Genomic DNA, 20,946 nt, shown 5'->3' with positions numbered 1-20,946 from the left:
TTGGCTGTTGAGGCTAAGGCCCAGGCGGCATCAGCTCTACATTCCAGACAGGTGCTCAGGGCGCTCAGGGCCACCATGCATGCCTTGAAGGGGAGGAGAACTTGGGCTTGATGAGGTTAATTACTCTTCACAAGGTCAGGCCTGCTGACCCCACTAATCAGCTTGAACCTCCTAATCCATCTCCAGCAGGAGCCTCAGGAGAAACAGCAGTGGCTTGTGAGAGGTGGCCAGGCTGCTGTGGCTCCTGGCCTGCGGCCTTCTGCAGACTTGGTCTGCGGGGGATGGGGCAGCTGAGCCATGTGCACCACTCTGTTTCTTCTTGGCTTGGCCACGCTCTGGTGCCGCAGATTTGCCAACCGAGTTGAACCGTGAGAAACTGACAGGGCTATGGATTGGGATTTGGGGTGGAGGAAACTACAGGGTGGGTTACAGTCAAGCTGAAGGTGGATGGGGGCTGCCTGGACCTCTGGGTGGTCTGGGAGGGGATTTGAAGGAAGGCTTGCACAGAAGGTGCTAGGTTGCAGCCACCTGCCTCCTTTGCCCTTTATGGCTGGGCTGTGGGGAGGGGAGTCTGAGGCTGGGCACTGCCTACAGCTCTTCCTGCCTGCTCTTCCCTTCCACAGAGAGCCCAGTGGAGTGGATGGGGCAGTTATGGGGAACAACTCCAATACAGACCTTCAGTCTTCTGGCAGGTGATGCAGGAGAGGGGTGGGGGAGGGAGGGTGCTGCCAAGGAGGCTGTTGCTGTATGTGATTATGTGTGTGTTTGTGGTGTGTGGTGTGTGGTGTATGTGTGTGTGTGCGTGTCTGTGTGTGTGTCTGTGTGTGTGTGTGTGTGTGCCATGTCCTGGCCCTTGCCTCCTTGTACGGTGGGCAAGCTAGGAGGGAGTGGCAGTCCTCCAGCCCCCTCTTCTGGACCTACGCTGTGCTGCCTAGCTTCATGAGTGTGGGGCAGTCCCAGGAGGACCTTCCGTTGAGGGAACCGGGGAGCAGAGGGAGGAGGCAGGAGCAGCTCCGTGTTGCTTTGCACTCCCTGTCTGTGTTCTTCCCTCCCTCTCCTCCTTCCTCTGCCCCCCAACCAGCTCAGCAGCTCTGGCTGCTTGAACCTCCAGTAGGATTCGCTGTCCAGTCCCCAATAGAAGGTGCAGGAGGCGCATGACATCATCAGCGTCGAGTGCCATTGGCTGGGCAGACCCTGCGGGCAGGACGCTGTCTCCTGTGGCCAGAAAGTTAACTCTTCCCTAGGTTGAAGCCATGTGGTCTTGGGGGGGGGCGCAAAGTTGTGAGTTCTAGACTTTTCCTTCCCAGGCTGGCCAATGTCCTTTGATAATAAGGAGCTACTATGCCCTCCAAAACATTAAAAATGTAAAGCAATATTTACTTATACCTACTTGTAAGACCGTCTGTTGGTACTTATGGAAACCCCCCCCTTAGCACAGAGACCTGTCTGAAAAGCAACTCTCATTCCTAGTGAAGACAAGGAACAAAAAGGGTCTTCTGTAGGCTTTGGGGTTCAGGGCCCACAGGCAGGAGGGTGTTCTCAGCCATATGGAAGGGTCAGTATGCATGCCTGTGACACTTGTCTCTTTCTGGGCCGGGAAACCCACCTGCACTGTGACTCTTAGATACATGGAAACTGGCCACAAAGAGAACTTAAGTCTGGCTCTATCTTCCAGTCCCGAGAGTCTCCCATATTCAGACCTCTATTAAGATTCAGTGGGAAGCCCAGCACACCTACGTCAAACAGGCATTTCTATGAGACCTTTCCTACCTCTGTGGCTAGCTGAGGTCACCATCATCCCGTTACCATTACTAATTACACATCTGTCACATTCATCTTCCATAGGAGGCCCTCATTTATCGTTTAGCTCTCACCACTGTTTGGGTGTGGAGTTGCTGGGTAGCCAAAGTTTAAATCCTGGTTCCCCCTTACTGGGAGGCTTTGGACAATTTACATAAATCATTTTATTTTTCAAAAGCTCAAGCGGATAACAGTGGCTGTGAGGCTGCCGTGAAGCCTCAGTCAATGTGAACGGGGGTTGTCTGACTCCCAGGTAGCTGTCTTGTCTATATAAAATGGGCCTGAACCTCCTGTCAAGAGAGAAAAAGCCAAATCTGGGGACCATCTGGCCCAGACTAGTCTGGTGTGACTTGGCCAGAGGGAAGCAGTTGCTTATTAACTCCTTGTGACCCAGTTGCCTGGAAAAATTGGTCTGACAGCAAGGAACCATGGCTGATGGAAGTTGTCCCAGGCTGTCTGGGACTGCACAGGGACGACAGCTAGGTATGGGAGTCAAAGGAAGAGGAACATGACAAGTGTATCCCCTTCGACCCTCTGATTTCAGTGTTTCCCTCCATTTAGGGAGAAAGAGCCTGTGAGGTTGACCCACACCTCTTGAGATGGTTCAGCATCAGGGACTGGGATCTGCTGGTCCAGACAGGTAGGGCAGGACAAGAAGAGGGCAGGGCTGGGGATTAAGGTTCAGCCACACAGGGGCGCAGGAGACAACCTTTAGCTCTGTGGTCACTTGATGGAGGTTGAATATGAGGGTAAGTTCTTCATTGAGCTCCTATCTTGAGTCTGCTACTTACACTCCAGGCCACAGGGCAAGAGCTGGTTTGAAGAGAAGCAGGTGTGGTCCTAACCACCTTTTCTAGGCTTAAGGGTGAGATGGTAGCTATGCCGGGGCTGAGGGCAGTGCTGAGATCTTTTAGGGTAGAGGGTGTTCTCTGGGAGATCCATCCTGAAATAGGCATCCTATCTTTGGGATGGGAGAAAGTGCTAGTCTGTTTTGGCTTTCTGTTCTAGCTCAAGTCCTGGTTCACCCCTAGCCTAGGAGGATGCTGTGGGGCTAGAAGCAACATGAGGGGGGGGGAGAATGGGAGGCTGCAGTGGAGATGGTAGGCTCTTCTTTGGTCCCTGGACAGGCCCTGATTGTGGGGCTCCCGAGCAAGGCCTGCTTGGGGCCAGAGGAAGAACGGAGATACTTGTTGCCCTTGGGCTTCCTCCTTTCTGAGTTCCTGCTCTGAGGGACCATAGAGCTGGAGAAAAGGCTTCCTAGGATCCACCAGGGTAACTCTAGGGCACCCCAGCATCTCAGACAAGAGGCAGATGCAAGCCAAGAGCAAGAAGACTCCAGAATCAAAGGACAGACAAATGATAGCTTGGGTTTAGTCATCAAGGGCTCTCCCTTTTCTTCTCCAATCCTTACCATGACCCACAGAGACTGTATACTACTATCCATATCCTATAAATGGGAAAACACGAAGAGAAGCTGTTAAGTGGGGAGCTTTCAAGGTTCACTGCCTACCCAAGTTTGTAGCCGCTTGCCCACCTGTCTCTGCCAGCTATTCTGTTAAACCCCTTGTGTTCTAGAGCTGGGTCTGTGTTTTGCTATGGTGGCACTCGCTTCCGATGGCATCTGCCTCTCTTCAGTCCCTAGAACTCATTCTGTCATTGGCCATTCTGCTGAAATTATCAGTAAGAAAGGCCAGCTGCATCTGTGGCATGTCTGTCTGGAGCTGGCTGGAAGCAAGCACCAGCTTGTGCTGTGAGGGTGCTTTGTGTCTGTGTGTGCGAGCGAGTGTGTTCCGTGTGTTCTAAACGGGCAGTGGCGTGTGGGAAGAGAAAAGCATGACACTTGTTTTTGTCAGCGTGCTGACTGCTCAGTAACTCAGCGGCCTCCCTTGTCCCCAGCTGCTCTGCCATTTCTCCCTTTACAGTCCTGCCTGATCCTGAGCAGATTTCCGCTTCTGCTCCCAGATTCAGGCTCAGACCCTGCAGGCGGCTGCTCCCGACTGTCTCAGAACTATTAATCTTCAAAAGCCGCCCCCTCACTACGCACATGCATCTCTCCTCCCCATCTAGCCCCCCCCTCTCAGGCCAGAAGTGATGCCCCTGTCTGGCCAACCCCTGCCCTTGACTTTGAAGCAGCAGGAGACAGAGTTCTCTAGACAGTGGCATCCCAACACTGCTCCACATCTGTGGTGTGAGGGAGGGAAAGGGTGACAGATGCGACATCCGAAGGAACCCATTGCCGGGGGAGTGGGGGGCTCTACTTGCTGGGGAGGGGCTTCTGGTACTGCAGGGTTGGGGGGTGTGCACAGGAGGTTCCGTGGGGAGCTTCTCAAAGTAGGACAGGGAGGAGGGCAGGGAAGGTCGGACCAGGGGAAAGAACCTGCCAGAATGCTCACCTGACTCTGGCCATGAGTCCATGACCACCTGTCTTAGCTTCTGTCAGCCTGTCTGTCTCCTGGGAGGCATGGGTCTTCCTGGACTGCCAGGCTGAGGGCCAGAGGGCACTGTTCCTGGGGACCCCGTCTGTGTTCTGTGATCCCATCTTTAGTCTGTAATTTAGTCACTGCGTTCCTGTTACCTCACCCCTCTTTCCTGCCACTTCCAAGTTGCCTGCCTCCTTCCAAAGATCCAAGAAATTGTCAGGCCAAGGTCACAGAGCAGGACCAGGGTTGGCTCCCCGCCCAGACGCACTTCCACAGGACAGCACCTCTTTGCAGCACTGTTCTGTGAACCTCCTCCAAGGATCCATTCCAGACGAAGGGCAGGGAAGGGACAGGAAGGGGCTGCCAGCAGTGGGGGGATGCAGCCGCCTGGGCTCTAGCAGCTGGGGTGCCATGTGGGCTGGGAGGGGGGGGGCTTTCTCCCCCAGGGAGCAGGCTGGCTTTGGTGGGAGCAGACTGTGTTTACACCTTCCCCGCACACCCTGCCCACGCTCGGCTTATTCCCAGGGCCTCTCCCACCCCTGGGCCCTCTACACAATCTGCACATTTTCAGCTCTTGCTGCAGAAAGTTCCCTCTCTCAGCCTGGAACTCCTCTACTGGAGGCTCATGGTACCCAGATGCCCTTTCTCAGCCCATTGATTCTCATCATAAGGTCAAGAGTGGGCCTTTTATCAAGGGGAAGACACTTAGATTCTGTCCATGACACTGTGCCCACAGAGGCAGAGTCCTTTCCTTTCCCATTTCCTTAGAAGTAGCCACTGTTTGGCAATGACAGCAGGTGCTTTGTAGGAAGGAAGCTAAGGATAACGGGGGCTGAAGATCTGGGTCACTGCTGGGGCCAGGTGCTGGCTCTGATGGGGAACAGCCAGGGACCTAAGAGCAAAGGAGCCTGAGCCAGAGCACCTGGATGAGTCTTAGTTCCACTACTTCTTCCCCTGGTGACCTTGGGTAGGTTCTGTGGGTCTTTGTGCCTCGGTTCCCTCATCTATAAGGCGGGGATAGAGATACCTACCTCAGTGTTGCTGTGAGGGTTAGATGATGTGGAATGTGCTTAGCACACCTAGAGAGTGAGTGTTCCAGGTATGAGAGTCTGTGGACTGTAGATGACCACAGTGGCAGGTCCATGACACAATTTTCCTTTCCTCACCCCATGATACTCCCTACCCTGTCTCTCCTTATTCACTACAGCTGGGTAATGGGCAAAGAGGGGAGGCCGGAGGGCAGGGGAAGTGGTGGTGGGCAGAGGTGGGGGGGGCGATCTCCTAGCAAGGGTCTCTCTGTGTCCGGAGCTCCGTCTCAGCCTAGACACCCCCACCACTGGCTTTGCTTCCCTAAGCAATGTCAGCTGTGGAAGAAGACAGGCGCTGCTTGCCTTGATGTAGTTCCTCCGTCTCAGTGCTAATCTGTCTGCTGGTGAGAGCCTGAGTGACAGAGAGAAGACGACTCAGAGCTGCAGGGTGGCCAAGGGCAGCAGCCTGGAGCAGGGAGGTGCCGCTGTCTGCCTCTTCTGTGGCTGACACTCAGGGTTGCTGTCAGGCTCTCCTGGAGATTGGAACATGACCGGAGAACTAACAAGGAGGCACAGAGGAGCGGGGACACAGCTGTACACAGCTGGAGCAGCTGCTGCTGTCCCGTGTCACCCTGAAGTACAGATGTGGCTTTGGGGAGAACCCAACCATCCCAAGTGTGTGTGGTGTACATGTGTACAGAACAGTCCTGAGACAGGACTATGGCAGAGGTGCTGGCCTGAGACTTGACAAAGTAAAGCCTGGGGCAGGTGGCTATGTAGAGGCTTACATTAACATAATGCTAATGGCATTAATAATACCATTAATAATGGCTAATGAGGATCAAACATTATATGCTAGGTACTGTGCCCAGTGCTTTATTTACAAGCACTGCCTCATTTATGAGGCTGAAACTGCTGTTATCCTCATTTGTCCAGTTAGGAAAGCAAAGTTCACAGAATTTGCTCAAGGTCACAGCTAGCAGTGAGGCCATGACCAGCGCCTGGGAACCTGATGCCAAAGCTTAGGCTGGAGATGGCAATTTGGAAGAAACTCAAGGTGCGACCTACCTACAAGGGCACAAGGAGAGGTGCTGTGGAGCCGCCTGCCCTGCCTTTGCAGGTGGCCCAGGGTTGCCAGGGTCATTCCTACTGTCCTCGCTTCAGGTTCATGTCAATCAAAGGCAGACCAGACCAGGGGATCTTTTAAGTCCTTGGATGCCAGCTGAGGAGAGAGAGGAGAGCTGCCTCCTTAGGATCCATCAGTACCCCTGAGAGAGGACATGGCGGCGCCTGGCAGGGATGACAAACAAGGCTGTCGCTCACAGACACTGCCACTTGTCACTCTGTTGCCTCCTTCCACTAAGGGCAGGACCCCGGGGAGACGATGACAGCCAGCAGCCCAGCTGGAGAGGAAAAAGACTGTTTTGGATTTGTTTGTGTTTGCAAGGGGGGGTGCAGAGGGCACAGAGCTCAAGAAGGTGGCTTCAAGGATCCATTGACAAGCATTTGGACCACAGACCCTCTCTGAGGGATACATGTGCCCTCTAGTGGGGGATTAAGACCAGAAGGTGGCTATGAAAATGCAAACAAAAAAAGATGAAATGACAGATTCTGAGTGTTTCAGCTTGGGTCAAGGTGCTAGTCCCTTCCCTATGTCAAAACAGACAGACAGACAGACAGACAGACACACACACACACACACAACCATATGCATAGGCAAACCATGTCAACTAAGCATTTTTAAGAAATTGACATATGGGGCTGGAGAGATGGCTCAGCAGTTAAGAGCACTGACTGCTCTTGCAGAGGACCTGGGTTCGATTCCCAGCACCCATGTGGCGGCTACAAACCGTCCTTAACTCCAGTTCCAGGGGAATCTGACACCCTCTTCTGACCTCCGCGGCATTGCACGACATGGGTGCACTCACATACATGCAGGCAATACACTCATACACATAATATAAAATAATAAACACAGTATACTTTTTAAAAAAGAATGTTTTTTTTTGTTTTGTTTTGTTTGGTGTTTTTGAGACAGGGTCTCCTTGTAGCCCCAGCTGGCCTGGAACTCACTATGTAGACCAATCTGGCCTTGAACTCACAGAGATCCGCCTGCCTCTGCCTCCCAAGTGCTGGGATTAAAGGTGTGCACCACTATGCCCAGCTCAAAAAAAAAAAAAAAAAAGAAGTTGACATATATTCATTTGACTGTTTCTTTACAAGCATGGAAGTGGATCTACACTATACAAATAGATGGACTCAGCAATGGAAGAGGCACTTCCTGTCCTGCTGCGGAGGACCATGCAAAGACCCTGGCGAGGAAGCCTAGTTCTGCTAGTGCAGCTCGGCCAGCTCACATGACCCTTTGTTCTCTGGACCTCAGTCTCCCCACTCAGTAGATGTGTCGACTCTATGTGGGCTGATATTGATGTGAAGAACTCGTGACCTCCGCAGGAAACGAGCTGTCTAGGAAATGAAGGGAACCACCAGAGACTCTCCAAGAGCCCTACGGATTCCCCTATCGAGAAAGACTATAATCAACTGTGTCTGGAGGCGCTGACAAAGACTTGCCTACCTGACAGACACTTATGGAGTGAGTGCCTGTGTGCCAGGATACAAAACCAGATTACAAGCTTCTGCCAAAACCAACCAGAAAACCGGGCAAGATGTAAGAAACAGATACTTGACAACAGGCAGCACGCAGGACAGCGACCCCACGACTGCCTCGGCCTCCTCCCAGAGACAACTGCCTGGGCCTCAGGGAAGGGAAACTCCAGCAAGTGTGTTGTACAAGAACAGAAGCGGCAAAGGTAACCCAACAGGATACAGAAAACATGCTAGAAAAACCAACCGGACTTGATCAAAAGTAAACTCATGCTCGTGTGAAGACTGGAGGAAACATTTGCCAAACACATATCCGAAGACAAACTGCTCGGTAGCTCAGTGGTAGAATGCTTGCCTAGCATGTGCAAAGTCCTGAGTTTGGTCCTTAGAACCACACATACACAAACAAAAAGACACAAATAAATAAAAACCTGAAAACCAATATCTCAGAACAGCCCTGCATCAGGATACACAAAAGACTTCTACAGTTCAGGGCCTGGGGAGATGCTCAGTGGTTAAGAACGCTTGCTGCCCTTGCAGAGGACTGGAGTTTGGTTCCCAGCAGCCATGCTGGGTAGTTTACAACCACCTGTAACTTCAGCTCCAGGGGATCCAATGCCCTCTTCTGGCTTCCATGAGCACCTGCACTCCTGCACATTCTGCCCACAGACAGGCAGACATACACATACACATAGTTAAAAATAAAAAAAATCAGGGGATCTGACAGCCTCTTCTGACCTCCACATGGGCATTGCATGACACCAGTACACATACATAGATGCAGGCAATACATACATACACATAAAATAAAAATAATAAATAAAAATATTTTTTAAAAAGGGGATCACTGCTTTAAAAAATGGACTGGAGGGATGGCTCAGTGGTTAAAAGCACTGGCTGCTCCTGTAGAGGACCCAGGTTTGGTTCCCAGCACCCACATGATGGATAACTGTATCTTCAGTTCCAGGGAATTCGATGCCCTTTCTGGCCTCCAAAGGCATTGCACACAGGGTGCACTTACAAGCATGCAGGCAAAACACTCACATAAAATTTAAAAAAACTAAAAATTTTAAAATATTACAAAGGAACTTTTACAATTTAAAAAGTAAAATTTTAAAAAATTTAAAAAATGTATGTGTCTGAGTGTGTCGCCTGCACATAAGTGCACCTGTGTTGTGCAGTTGTCCTCAGAGGTCAGAAGAGGGTATTGGATTCCCATGGAACTGGAGCTACAGAGTGATATTGGTTGCCATGTGGGTGCTGGAAATAGAACCCAGGTCCTCTTCCAGAGCACCCAGTGCTCTTAACCACTGAGCCATTTCTCCAGCCCCAAGAAGTACAATTTTCAAAGGAAGGAGGGGAAGTTTTTAATAGCCACTTCACTAAAAACTATGCATATGGCCAACAAACTTATATAAAGACATACATTATCACTAGCAGAGATACCACTACACACCCCCAATAAGGTGAATATGTGGGGCACCTGTAATCCTATGATGTAACCACATGGGGAGTTACTGTGTTCTATAAAGTAATTCAAGAGGAGGGAAAGCTTATGCCCATAAAAAGATTTTCCAGATGTGCTCACCACAGCTTTATCAATTATAGCTCCGCATTGGACATAACACAGATATCCACCAACATATACCAGTGGATAAACTGAGTAGCACGCTGGGACAATAGTCCAAGCAAAAGGGAATGAGCTATTTACATAAGCAGCAACATGGGTAGATTAAGAAAGCAGACACAGGAGAGTACCTCTTATGTGACTGCATTTATGAGCTGCTAATTGATAGCAACAGACTATAGACCAGTGGCTGACTAGGGCCAGGGTTGGATATGGGAACCGACTGCAAAAAGAGCAAAGAAGCATGAGGGAGCTTGGTCGACAAAAGTGTTCTATATCTCAACTGTGCTTATATGGGTGTATATGCTCACTGACTCCAACAGTACGTTTCGAATACATGTTAGTGTATGTACGTTTCACCTCAATAAAGATGACTTACAGTTGGGACTGGAAAGCTGGCTCAGCAGTTAAGAGTACTGGCTGCTCTTACAGAGGACCAGGGTGCTAGTTCTAGCACCCACATTGTGCCTAACAACCATCCGTAACTCCAGTTCCGAAGTCCTCTTCTGACCTCCGTGGGAACTGCACAACACAGGTGCACTTACAGGCAATACGCTCATACACATAAAAATAAAAAATAAAAAGATGACTTGGAGTTAAAAACAATCCAAGAACGAAGACCTAATCATTATTTGCTCACAGTCTAGAAGAAAAGCAAGATGTGACCATAAATGTGGCACATGCCTCTAACAGTAGCTACCAGAAAAGCTGAGGCAGGAGGACTGCACGTTCAAGGCAACTTTAGTGACACCCTGACCTCCTCTTCCCCACCAAAAAAGTGTAAAAGAGGACTGGGGACATAGCTCAGGAGTGGAACACTTGCCTGACACGCATGAACCCTGGGTTTAACCTTCAGTACTGAAAAAAATAAAGTTCGAGGGGGAGGGAGGAAGAAAGGAAGGAAATCACCATAAAACAGTGAGTTAGGGCTAGAGCGATGACTCAGTGGTTAAGAGCACTTACTGCTCTTTCAGAGGACCAGGGTTCAGTCGCCAGAACCCATATCAGGTGGCTCACAACCACCTAATAATCCAGTTCTAGGGGATCCAATGCCCTCTGGCCTCTGCAGGACCTGCACACATGTAGTACACATAAACTCACACAGGTACACACAAATATGTGTAAATAAAAATAGTTAAATACAAAAAAAATAGTTTCCGTGTGAACGGAAACATCGAGCGTTCCCATTTGTCGAGTGCTTACTTCATGCCAGGCTCTGTGATAAGTGCTTTGGATATAGTCCTGTGAGATTCAAATGATCCTCACCCCCCATGCCCCCCCCATTTAAAGATGAGGATAGGAGACAGGTGAAGTAACTCCTCCACAGTTACTCAAGCTAGGGTCAGCTGAGCTGAGGTTTCCCTGGCCTGGCTGCAGAGCGTGGGCTAAACCAGCAGCTTGGGGGCTGCTGCAGCGAGGCAGGAGGTGCTTAAGATGAACCGGAATGTGCCCAGCAGAGAGGATGAGGAGAAGGGAATCTCAAAAGAAAGGGAACAAACACCACCACAAGCAAAGGTTACGCAACACTTGCGAGAAGGCAGGGTTTCTGGGAATGGGGAGACATGTCCAAGAAACAGCAGATTAAGGTCCAGAGGGTATTACATAGTCTTCAAATTGGCTTTTTTTTTGTGTGTGTCTTTTTTGAGACAGGGTCTCCCTGTAGCTCCAGATGGTCTGGAACTCACTATGTAGACCAGGCTGGCCTTGAACTCATAGAGACCCGCCTGCCCTCTGCCTCCCGAATGCTGGGATTTAAGGTGTGTGCCACCATGCCCGGCAAATCGGCTTTTTTTTTTTTTTAAGTATTGGGGCTGGAGAAATGGCTCAGTGGTTAAGAACACTGTCTGTTCTTGCAGAAGACCTGGGATTGAATCCCAGCACCCACACGGCAGCTAACAACTGTCCGTAACTCCAGTTCCAGGGGATCCGACAGCCTCTTCTGTCCTCCACAGGCATTGCATGACACAGGTACACTTACCGACATGTGGGCAATACACACATACTCATAAAATAAAAAATAAAAAAATTGTAAGTATTAATTTTACTAGAGGCAACTGTTTTGCAGAAGGTGGGTGAGGACCTTGGCTTTTCTTCCGGGACACTGTGTAAGCACAGAGACATAATCCACAACTCCAAGATCATTTATTTTCAATGAGCTGGGCTACATGATCTGATGTATTTCTCCTCTCCCAGAAAGTTAAAATTATATTCAGTGACCCAAGATTTTTTGATGAACGTGGTTTGTAGCAGTGTCTTATGGTTCCGGGGTGGGGTGGGGGAGCTCCTTTTGTTTTTATGATGAGCTTCTGGTAGATGAACTGACATCACTGGAGTTGGACGAAAATGTCCTATTGCTATACCATCATCTTCCAGAAAATCCCCCATGGTGTTTGCGTTAGTTGGCTTTCTATTACTTCAGCAAAATACCTGAGACAATTAACTTACAAAGAGAAAAGGTTTATGTTGGCGCATGGTTCTGGAGGGGTTCTGTCTTTATTCTGGGCTGCTCCTGAGGCAGCAACTTATAGTTCCATTCTTGGAAGCTCATTCAGGAAAACGTCTTTGACGTTTCTCTCATTGTTTCTAGACTGCCTACACAGTTATGCCTCGTGTGGTTAGGCACATGGTCTCTTGTAGTTTTCCCCAAGCTCCTGGCCACATGCAGGGTAGCGCCAATGGTGCACCTCATGAACCAAGAAGCAAAGAGGAAGGGGAAGGGAGTTGGGGTCCTAAAATCCCTTCGGAGGGCATGCCCTTGGTGACATGAGGCTGTCCCATCAAGCCCTGTCTCCTAAAGGTTCCACTGCTCCCCAGCTGTGCCCATCTGGGGACTAAGCTTTAATACACAGGCCTATGGGGAGATCCTCAACATCCAAATTAGAGCAGTGATTGGGACCATGGGAGTTGGGCTGGAGTCCGCATTCAGATCCTGATGCTTCTGTTTATGAATTCCTTTAACCGTTCTGCACTTTGGCTTCCTCCGCTGCAAAATGGGGGATGATGATGGGGCCACTGCAAGAATCAGCAAGTGAAAGTGGTTAGCGCAGTGTGTGACGGGAATAAACACTCTACAGACATAAGCTGTTATTTCAGGAAGGTAATTTGTACATGTCAAGTTGTTTTCTGTATTCTGTCATGATCCATTCTTCCAGGGAATTCTTTACAAAGAAATGGGAAATGTCAGCATCACTTAGGATGATTGTGACTCTTTAACAGAACACCCAGCTTGAAATGAATTACACAGAGGGACATTTCTTTGTTAAAATCTCACATTCTGTATTTCACTTAAACAAAGATATCACCATTCATAAGACACATCCTACATACAGAATATTAAATGTAAAACTGTGTTTCTGAATCAAAGCAAGAGGTCTGAAAGTCAGGGGTTTGGGGACTGGCTATTTCAGCAGCGTAATAAGAGTGGTTTCAAGGATTCCTTTCCTCTCTGCAATCCGTCTTCACAGGCCTCTGGCTCGTGCTTTGAAGGGAGCCTCACAGATTCCAGATGGCCACGACAAGCCCTAGCGTCACATCTTCACACCGTGCCCCAGAGCCAGAAGAGAGCTGTTGTTTTTAAAAGCAAGAAAAATGTCCCAAACTTGGCCAGAATTGTATTGTAGACAAGACAGAGGAAGAACAGATTCCAGACGGGCCACTAAGATCCTGCATCCAGATGTCCTTTCTGAGAAATCGCTGGCGCAACCGCTCCAAGTGGAAGCAGCCAGCCGCCTGGGTACCACCTCCCCTCCTTCATCCTCTAATACAGTCAAAGATTCCCTTTCAGATTAAGGTGTTAACTTTAATACTGCAAAGACTGCTCTCTGTTACATGTTTCTGATACCATGTCTTTCTTAAACCCTGTCGGTCACCGTCCCAACCCCGAGGGCCAGCTGACTAACTGTCCTTTCGTACTCAGCTTGGGTCTCTGAACGGCACTGTGCGCCTGCGCTATGTAGTGCTTAGGGTCCTCTTCTGTCACTTATCAGTGCACTGTGATTCTTTCTATGTTAATACAGATCTGCACCAGGCTTGTAGTAGGCTTTTAGAATCCTACCATACGTAAAACTCGAATGCACTAGATCTCACCAGCAACGGGTGCAAACGAGATCACAGCAACACTAACACTTTAGTCTGAGCAGTTCGTCCTTGGCGGCTCATTCAGGAATTCCGATGCAGTCTTTGAAGTTTCTCCAGTTATTTCTGGACTGCCTACAGAGTTGTGCCTCCTGTGTGCTCAGGCACAAGGCCTCTTGGCCACTGCCCAGCTGATCGTGGAAGCCCCACTAGTTGTGAACCTGTTGCTGTTCCACTATATACAACTCAGCTCTGCAGGAGAAGCTATGCCCTGTCAGGTCTGAGACCTACACAGAGACCTACAGGCAGAGTGAGGAGCTAGGAATTATGGCTGTCACTTCTCACTGGGGACCTATCCTGGAGTCCAAGACAGCCCCATTAGATCCCAAAGCCTCACAGTCTTCTAGAAATCAGCTCCTATAGACTCTCACCCTCAAGTCTTCCTGCCATCAAGTAGCTCAAAACAGCAGAGCAGGGGATCAGCACCCTTTTTCCAATATTTCTGTCTTCAACTACCTCTGCAGACACACACAGACACACACGCACACAGGCACACAGGCGCACAGGCACAGAGGCACACAGACACACAGGCACACAGGCACACAGACACACAGGCACAAAGATATATGTACAGGCACAGGCACACTGACACACAGACACACAGGCAAACAGGCACACACACACATAGACACACACAGATACACAGGCACACACACACACACACACACACACACACACACACACACACACAATGGGCCTGAGGAGAGGGCTGTCTGTAAAGGGTTTGCTGCATAGGCAGGAGGACCCAAGCCCTGATCTCCAGCACTCACACAAGAAACCAAGCACAGCAGCACTTACCTGTAATCCCGGGGCTGAGGAAGCTGAGGCAGGAGGATCCCTGGAGTTTGCTGACCAGTCAGTCTAGCCAAGTCCACAAGCTCCAGGTTTAATGAGATTCTGTCTCAAAAAACAGGGTAGAGGGCAATTGAGGTAGACACCCAAAGTCAACCTCTGGCTTCCACATTCACCTGCACACATGGATGTCATCTTTTTGCCATGTGCCCACATGCACGCACACACACACACACACACACGCATGCACGCGCACACACACACACACACACACACACACGCACGCACACAAACCTCCTCTAGTTTTCTTTTCTCTTGATGGAAAAATCCTTACACATTAGATCAACTCGCTCCCGACACAGAACAACTTAGTGGTAAAAGCATGAACCCCACAGGCTGAACTGAAACCAAATCTGCCAGATTGAGTGCATGTGAACATGATCTAATCTTTCAACGCTTCTTGGCCTTCATCTGTAAAATGGAACTGTGACAGTGCTTCACAGAGCAGCTGTATGCATTAGAGATGGTAAACACAAAGGGCTTGATGCAGTGAGCGGAACCTAGCAAATGCTACGAACTATTAACCACCATTACAGTTTGCCTCTGGTAGGTCACAAGCACACTAGTTTCACAAGCAGCTTTTGGTAAATTCGTCCAAATTCCCCCATAGTCTTGAATGAAAGAACTTAGTGTGCAGGAAGAAAACACATTCTTCCTTCCAGTATTAAACAAAATAATTTGCCTCCAAGGGTGAGATAGACAAACACAAGGGCCTGAGTTCTTGCTGGATAAATTAATGATTGTTTGCATGGAACAAGCTGTGAGCAGAGGCAGCCAAACACCAAACCCAGCATTGTGAGGAAATTAAGAATAAAAAAATAATGAGAGACATCTCCTGCCCTTGAAGAGCTTATAATCAAATTAAAGGGGGGAAATGTAAGCTATAAGCAAATATGGTTATTAAAAATATGTACCATGGCCGGGCATGGTGGTGCATGCCTTTAATCCCAGTACTCGGGAGGCAGAGGCAGGTGGATCTCTGTGAGTTCAAGGCCAGCCAGTGAAAGATTTATCGTCCTCTTTTTTTTTTTTTTTTTTTTTTTTTTTTAAAAAAAAAAAAAAAAAAAAAAAAAAAAAAAAAAAAAAAGCAGTCAGGATAATCCCTGAAAAATAACATTGAAGATGAGGCAGGCTAGAAAGACATGGAGAATCTTGGAGACCGAGGTTTTCGTCCCTTCATCACGGAATCCGGTGGAAGCCTCTTGCCAACAACGAAGTAAATTCCAGTACAATTACCAACTTCTTAAGGCCCTTTCTCCGTCCCAAATACAAACCTACAATTTTCTAGGAATCTCACCAGAAACCCCATTTACAAGGAAAAGATACAAACTAAACCCTTTGTGTAGCGCTAGTGGCTTCGGGACTATAATTCCATTCAGGGCATCACTGAATCACATTTGTCTCACTTATCAAAAAGGCAAGAAGTGGGGGGAGGCGACAGATTTCCTAGCAACCTTTTGAGCTGTAACTTGAGAGCCACCAGAACAGTGTAAAAGCCTAACACAAGGCAATTAATTGTGGTATCCATTTCCACATCTGGATATGTCTTTCTGGGAGCCTATTTTCTCCTAACCCTCATGCCAAAAACCTATATTACAATGATCTTTAATAAAATCTCCAACTCTGCTTCCTCATACTGGCTAGTCCTGAAATTCTTTTTGGCATCGAAGCCAGGAATCGGGGTACAGAGTGAGTCGAGATGACGGTGCCGAGCGTGCCAGCGCGGGTCTGTCTTGTTTCTCTGCCCCTTTACCGGTGATGAGAAGACCCGGTGCTACAATATTCTTTATTCTTTACACTTTAATGAGGCTTTGCAGAATTTAATGCCCTATGCAGGCGGCTGTGCCCTGCAGCTCTCGGGTGCCCCCTGCCGCCTATGTCCGGCCTCGCCTAAAAAGCAGAAAATCAGAATTCTTCCTCCTTTTCAGCCACTCCAAATGACCCCTCTCCCCGCTAGATAAAATCCGCTGAGCAATCAATAATGAACTTCCACTGAGCCTCAGTTTCCTCATCACTTCCTGCACCCTCGAACGCCTCCTTCCCAGCCCTAGCCAGGGACAGTCTGTGCGCCAAGCTCTGCGACTTCCTTCTGCAACTGAACGTCACCCTTGCCTTCTGACCTTGGTTCTCCACCTCGACCCTCAGATGCCCCTGGTGGCCACCACCGTCTTCCCGGTATCGGGAACGGCGGGCTGTCGGGCACTGCGGGGGTGGGGGGCTAGAACTACATTTCCCATCAGGCCTTTCTAGCATCGCGAGAGTTCCAGCGAAATTTGCCGGGAAAAGTCTGCGCGCAGGCGCGATCTCGTTCTTTCCGCAGCCCGCCGCGTGTGTGGGAGTCATGGCGGTTCGTCTCTGTGCTACACGCTCGGAGGAGGCCCGGGCTTTGGGTGACGGTAAGGTTGTGGAGTGGGAAGGGGAGGTTTTCCGCGACGCGGGCGTCTTAGGTCCCCTTCTCTCGAGCCTCACGGCCCCCCGCGGGCGGAGTACGCAGCCCCGCCCTGGGTGCAAACTGACCGAGATGGCCCGAAATTGAGGCGCTTGAGCACGTGAACTTTGGGCTCTCACGTGGGCTGCCTCGAGGACATTATTATTTTATGTCAATGTGTGTATTTTCTGCATGTGTGTAATTGACCCGTGTCGTGCAATCCCGGAGGAAGACAGAAGGTGCCGGATTCCGCTGGAACTGGAGTTACAGATGGTTGTTAGCCATCATGTGGGTGCTGGGAGTCGAACCCGGATCCTCTGCAAGAGCACCCAGTGCTCTTAACCTCTGAGGCATCTCTCCAGCCCCTCGAGGACGTTATTGACCGACTGCAGATAGTAAAGAGTGGGACTGCAGACTGCCAACCTGCAGTTTTAACGTGGCGTCTCTTTTCCTCCCCCGAAGGCTTGCCTGCAGCATCTGTTAGAAGCAGAGCCGCAGGTCCCATCTTGAAAGTCATGGCTGGATCCCTAGATGGTGGAAGCGGATGTGGGCAGGACCTGGGTTCCGAAGTTCGGCTACAGGAATGCCTGTTGACACAGGGCCATTTAGGTAATCTAGAATGCTCATTTTTGGGGTGGGAGGGGATCTGTGCCAGTGTAATTTCCGACCACCAGATGTCACTCTTGAAATCAACATGGCTGCCAAAATGTACAGGGACCCAGGCGGAGAGACGGAAATGAGTGGTTCTGCCGGGATTTAGGAGTTTGTGACTGGTTGGGCTAAGGATGTTTGAGTTATCCCTATCTGAAATGATGCCGTTTGTGAAGTGTTGGGTTAGTGAAGCTCAGCTTTTTTTTTTTTAATTTTATTTATTATTTTTATATTGCAGTGCCCGTGGAGGTCAGAAGAGGCTGTCGGATCCCCTGGGACTGGAGTTAAGGACACTTGTTAGCTGCCATGTGGGTGCTGGGATTTGAACCCGGGTTTTCTGCAAGATTGCTGAGCCATCTCTTCAGCCCCTGAGGCTCAGCTTTTTAACACCTGCCCTGAGAAGTGTGTTATCTCCCTCTTAGATTGAAGGTGTTGGCTGGTGACTTTGAGAAGTGCTGTGAAGATGGATCTTCATGATGAAAGTTTTGTAAGTGGTCAGATCTTTCTGGCTTTCCCATAGAATAGTGTACGTTTTGGTTGCCTGTAAATAAGTATTGGTCTCTTAGAGTTGGGTGTCTGTAGGTGTTCCAGAATTGTGATCGCCTAAATAAGGGAATATGGAATTCTTTCTGCTTGGCTCTTTGGCAAGCACCCTCACAAACTGTATTTAACAAAGTTTGTGATATTAAAAAATGTTTTTACCACTCCTAAGTAAACTGAAGCTTGGGGAATTCTGCTCAGTTACTAGCCAGCTATAAGTTAGCTTAGGTCAGTGGCTTTCAGGTGGGGACATCTAGATTGAAGGTCTTGCTAAAGATCTTTGAAGGTACAGGGCAGCCATCATGAGACAGACCCAATCTACCCAAAATGTCAGTAGAGCCGGTGATGTTCAGGTTCAGAACTGGGGTTTTTTTTGTTTTGTTTTGTTTTTTTCTTTTGGTCTTTTTGAGACAGGGTCTCCCTGTAGCCCCAGCTGTCCTGGAACTCACTATGTAGACCAGGCTGGCCTTGAACTCACAAAGATCTGCCTCCCGAGTGCTGGGACCAAAGGCGTGTGCCCCCATACCTCGCCGGAAATTGCATTTTAGATGAAAAATTTGGGCCTGCACCAAAGCTTTGTGGGGTTTTTTGTAAAACCTGATTAGTGGTTTCCAAACCTGGGAATGTGTCAGAACCACCTGGAAAGTGTTAAAATTACACATATCCTGGGTTCCACCTCTGGCCATCATGAGAGTTGTTCTGTGGTGTGATCAAGACTCTTGTGAGACTGGGTGTTGAGGAGCATACCTTTAACCCCAGTGTTCAAGAGGCAGAGGCAGGCGAATCTTTGAGTTTTGAGGCCAGCCTGACCTGCCCCTCTCCAGTTCCAGGGATCCAACATCCTCTTCTGGCCTCTGTACACACTGCCTGCATGTGGTGCACTTATGTGCATGCAAGCAAAGCTAGTTTTTTTTGTTTTGTTTTGTTTTTTTCTTTTGGTCTTTTTGAGACAGGGTCTCCCTGTAGCCCCAGCTGTCCTGGAACTCACTATGTAGACCAGGCTGGCCTTGAACTCACAAAGATCTGCCTCCCGAGTGCTGGGACCAAAGGCGTGTGCCCCCATACCTCGCCGGAAATTGCATTTTAGATGAAAAATTTGGGCCTGCACCAAAGCTTTGTGGGGTTTTTTGTAAAACCTGATTAGTGGTTTCCAAACCTGGGAATGTGTCAGAACCACCTGGAAAGTGTTAAAATTACACATATCCTGGGTTCCACCTCTGGCCATCATGAGAGTTGTTCTGTGGTGTGATCAAGACTCTTGTGAGACTGGGTGTTGAGGAGCATACCTTTAACCCCAGTGTTCAAGAGGCAGAGGCAGGCGAATCTTTGAGTTTTGAGGCCAGCCTGACCTGCTTAGTTCCAAGCCAGCTAGAGCTGGTCAAGTCCGTCCCCCCCCCCCTTTAAAAAAATTTATCTTGTAGGCAGTCTGAGAGCAGGTGTGTAGAAACAGTTGGACAGCCTGGTCTACTTTTAGCTTACGGACTTTTATTGCAGCATAGTGTGGTGCTATTTTTAAGTAGCTTGGGGGTAGATTCTAATCCTGTCTTAAACTGAAAGCCACGTGCTTACTGTGCTTGCTCCCCACATGTATAATGTCCGCTCTTAGTAGCAGGTACTGATTGGCTGTCTCTTGGTAGACAGCTGAAATACTGGGAGATCTGCTCTCTCCCAGGCATTTTGCTGACTCTAAAAAGACTTGTCAGATGTTGCTAAGAGTGACTTTTATTTTAGCTTTAAATTTTTAGACAGGGTTCCGCTGTGTATCCCTGGCGGGCCTGGAACTTGTTATGTAGACCATGTTGGCCTCGACTCACAGATCTGCTTGTTTCTGGAGTGTTGGGATTAAAGATGTGTGGCGCCTTGAACAGCTAATTTTCATTTCATTTTGGGGTCAGGGTCCCACTGTAGAGTAGGCTGGCCTTGGCTCAAATTCATTGTCCTGTCTTGGCTTCCCTACTGGGAAGTGACCCTGTCTTTAAGAGCAGGCAGTGTGCCTGCCCCTCTTGGGACTCTAGAGGGAAGCAGCTGTTGTCATGTAGGGACAGTGTTCAGGGAGACAAGGATGAGGGGAATGGAACCTGATTTGACAAGAAAGTTCTGTGCAAAGGCTGACAGGCTGTGGGAGCTGAGGTCATGATGATGTGAAGTTATCCCTGTCTGAAGGCCAGGAAAGGCCTTTGTGGAATGTGGATGTCTGAAACTCAGCTCCTGCTATACTTGGGGAAAGTTTTGGCATCGTTTTAAAGGGAGGTGCTTCAGAATTACTTTTGTGTGTCATATATGTTGAATTCTTCTCACCAGGTGCAGTCTTAGCCTTCGTTCTTAAGGCTGAAAAGATCTTGTAGCAACCACACTTGTAGCCTTCCTGCACCTCCCCTGGACTTGGGTCTGGACCCGGAGTGGAATATCTGATACATGTAAGCAGAAGACCCTCCCAATGTACCTGGGCAGATTTTATTCACTTTGTTTCCTTTCTTAGGTTTATGGGGCCTGAGACTGAGCTGCTTTGTTCAAGGCAAGTGAAAGGGTTGTTTCTTTGTGATTTTTGCTTCCTGTGTGTCCCCCCACAGGCCTATGATGGTTAGTTATCCCTGTCTGAAAATTTCAACTGAGGGAAAATAATCTATTCTGAGGCTTGGGGGTCATGTGGCTCTATGTCCAAAGTGGGTTTTATAAAGGATGAAATTGAGCAGATTCCATGAAGAGTTGTGTGCCCCACTGAACCAGGTGTAATGCATTAACCCTCCAGAACTCAAAAATCTGATGTCTGGTTGCCCTGTTGATCCTTGGCCCTTTGATGAGCACAAGGGCCCTATGACCTAGCAGAAGTGGGCAAGCCACCAGGACTCGCTCTGCTCATAC

At 49.1% G+C, this 20,946-nt stretch overlaps 1 protein-coding gene and 1 non-coding gene across 2 annotated transcripts; both read left to right on the top strand.

Moving 5' to 3' along the window:
* Positions 1 to 297: 297 nt before the first annotated feature.
* Prcd (photoreceptor disc component) lies at positions 298 to 2,398 on the top strand. Its single transcript, XM_008831496.1, has 3 exons — positions 298 to 368; positions 624 to 692; positions 2,362 to 2,398. Exons 1-3 carry the CDS (start codon positions 298 to 300, stop codon positions 2,396 to 2,398), a joined length of 177 nt encoding a protein of 58 aa, XP_008829718.1.
* Positions 2,399 to 20,650: 18,252 nt separating this feature from the next.
* Positions 20,651 to 20,723, top strand: LOC115070078. The gene has a single exon (XR_003849280.1). It is a non-coding gene; the product is annotated as a small nucleolar RNA R38 (small nucleolar RNA).
* Positions 20,724 to 20,946: the final 223 nt, after the last annotated feature.

This window comes from Nannospalax galili, unplaced genomic scaffold (assembly GCF_000622305.1).
Source record: "Nannospalax galili isolate Female #2095 unplaced genomic scaffold, S.galili_v1.0 scaffold634, whole genome shotgun sequence".
NCBI classification, from domain to species: domain Eukaryota; kingdom Metazoa; phylum Chordata; class Mammalia; order Rodentia; family Spalacidae; genus Nannospalax; species Nannospalax galili.
The sequence above is the reverse complement of the archived record's forward strand: the minus strand, read 5'-3'. Positions and strand labels throughout refer to the sequence as shown.

Excerpts from the sequence above, each read along its gene's own strand:
- Prcd (XM_008831496.1), top strand. The coding sequence starts at position 298 with ATGTGCACCACTCTGTTTCTTCTTGGCTTGGCCACGCTCTGGTGCCGC. Across the intron at positions 369-623 it reads TTTGCCAACCGAGTTGAACC|AGAGCCCAGTGGAGTGGATG; the intron begins GTGAGAAACTGA and ends TCCCTTCCACAG. Across the intron at positions 693-2,361 it reads GACCTTCAGTCTTCTGGCAG|GGAGAAAGAGCCTGTGAGGT; the intron begins GTGATGCAGGAG and ends CCCTCCATTTAG.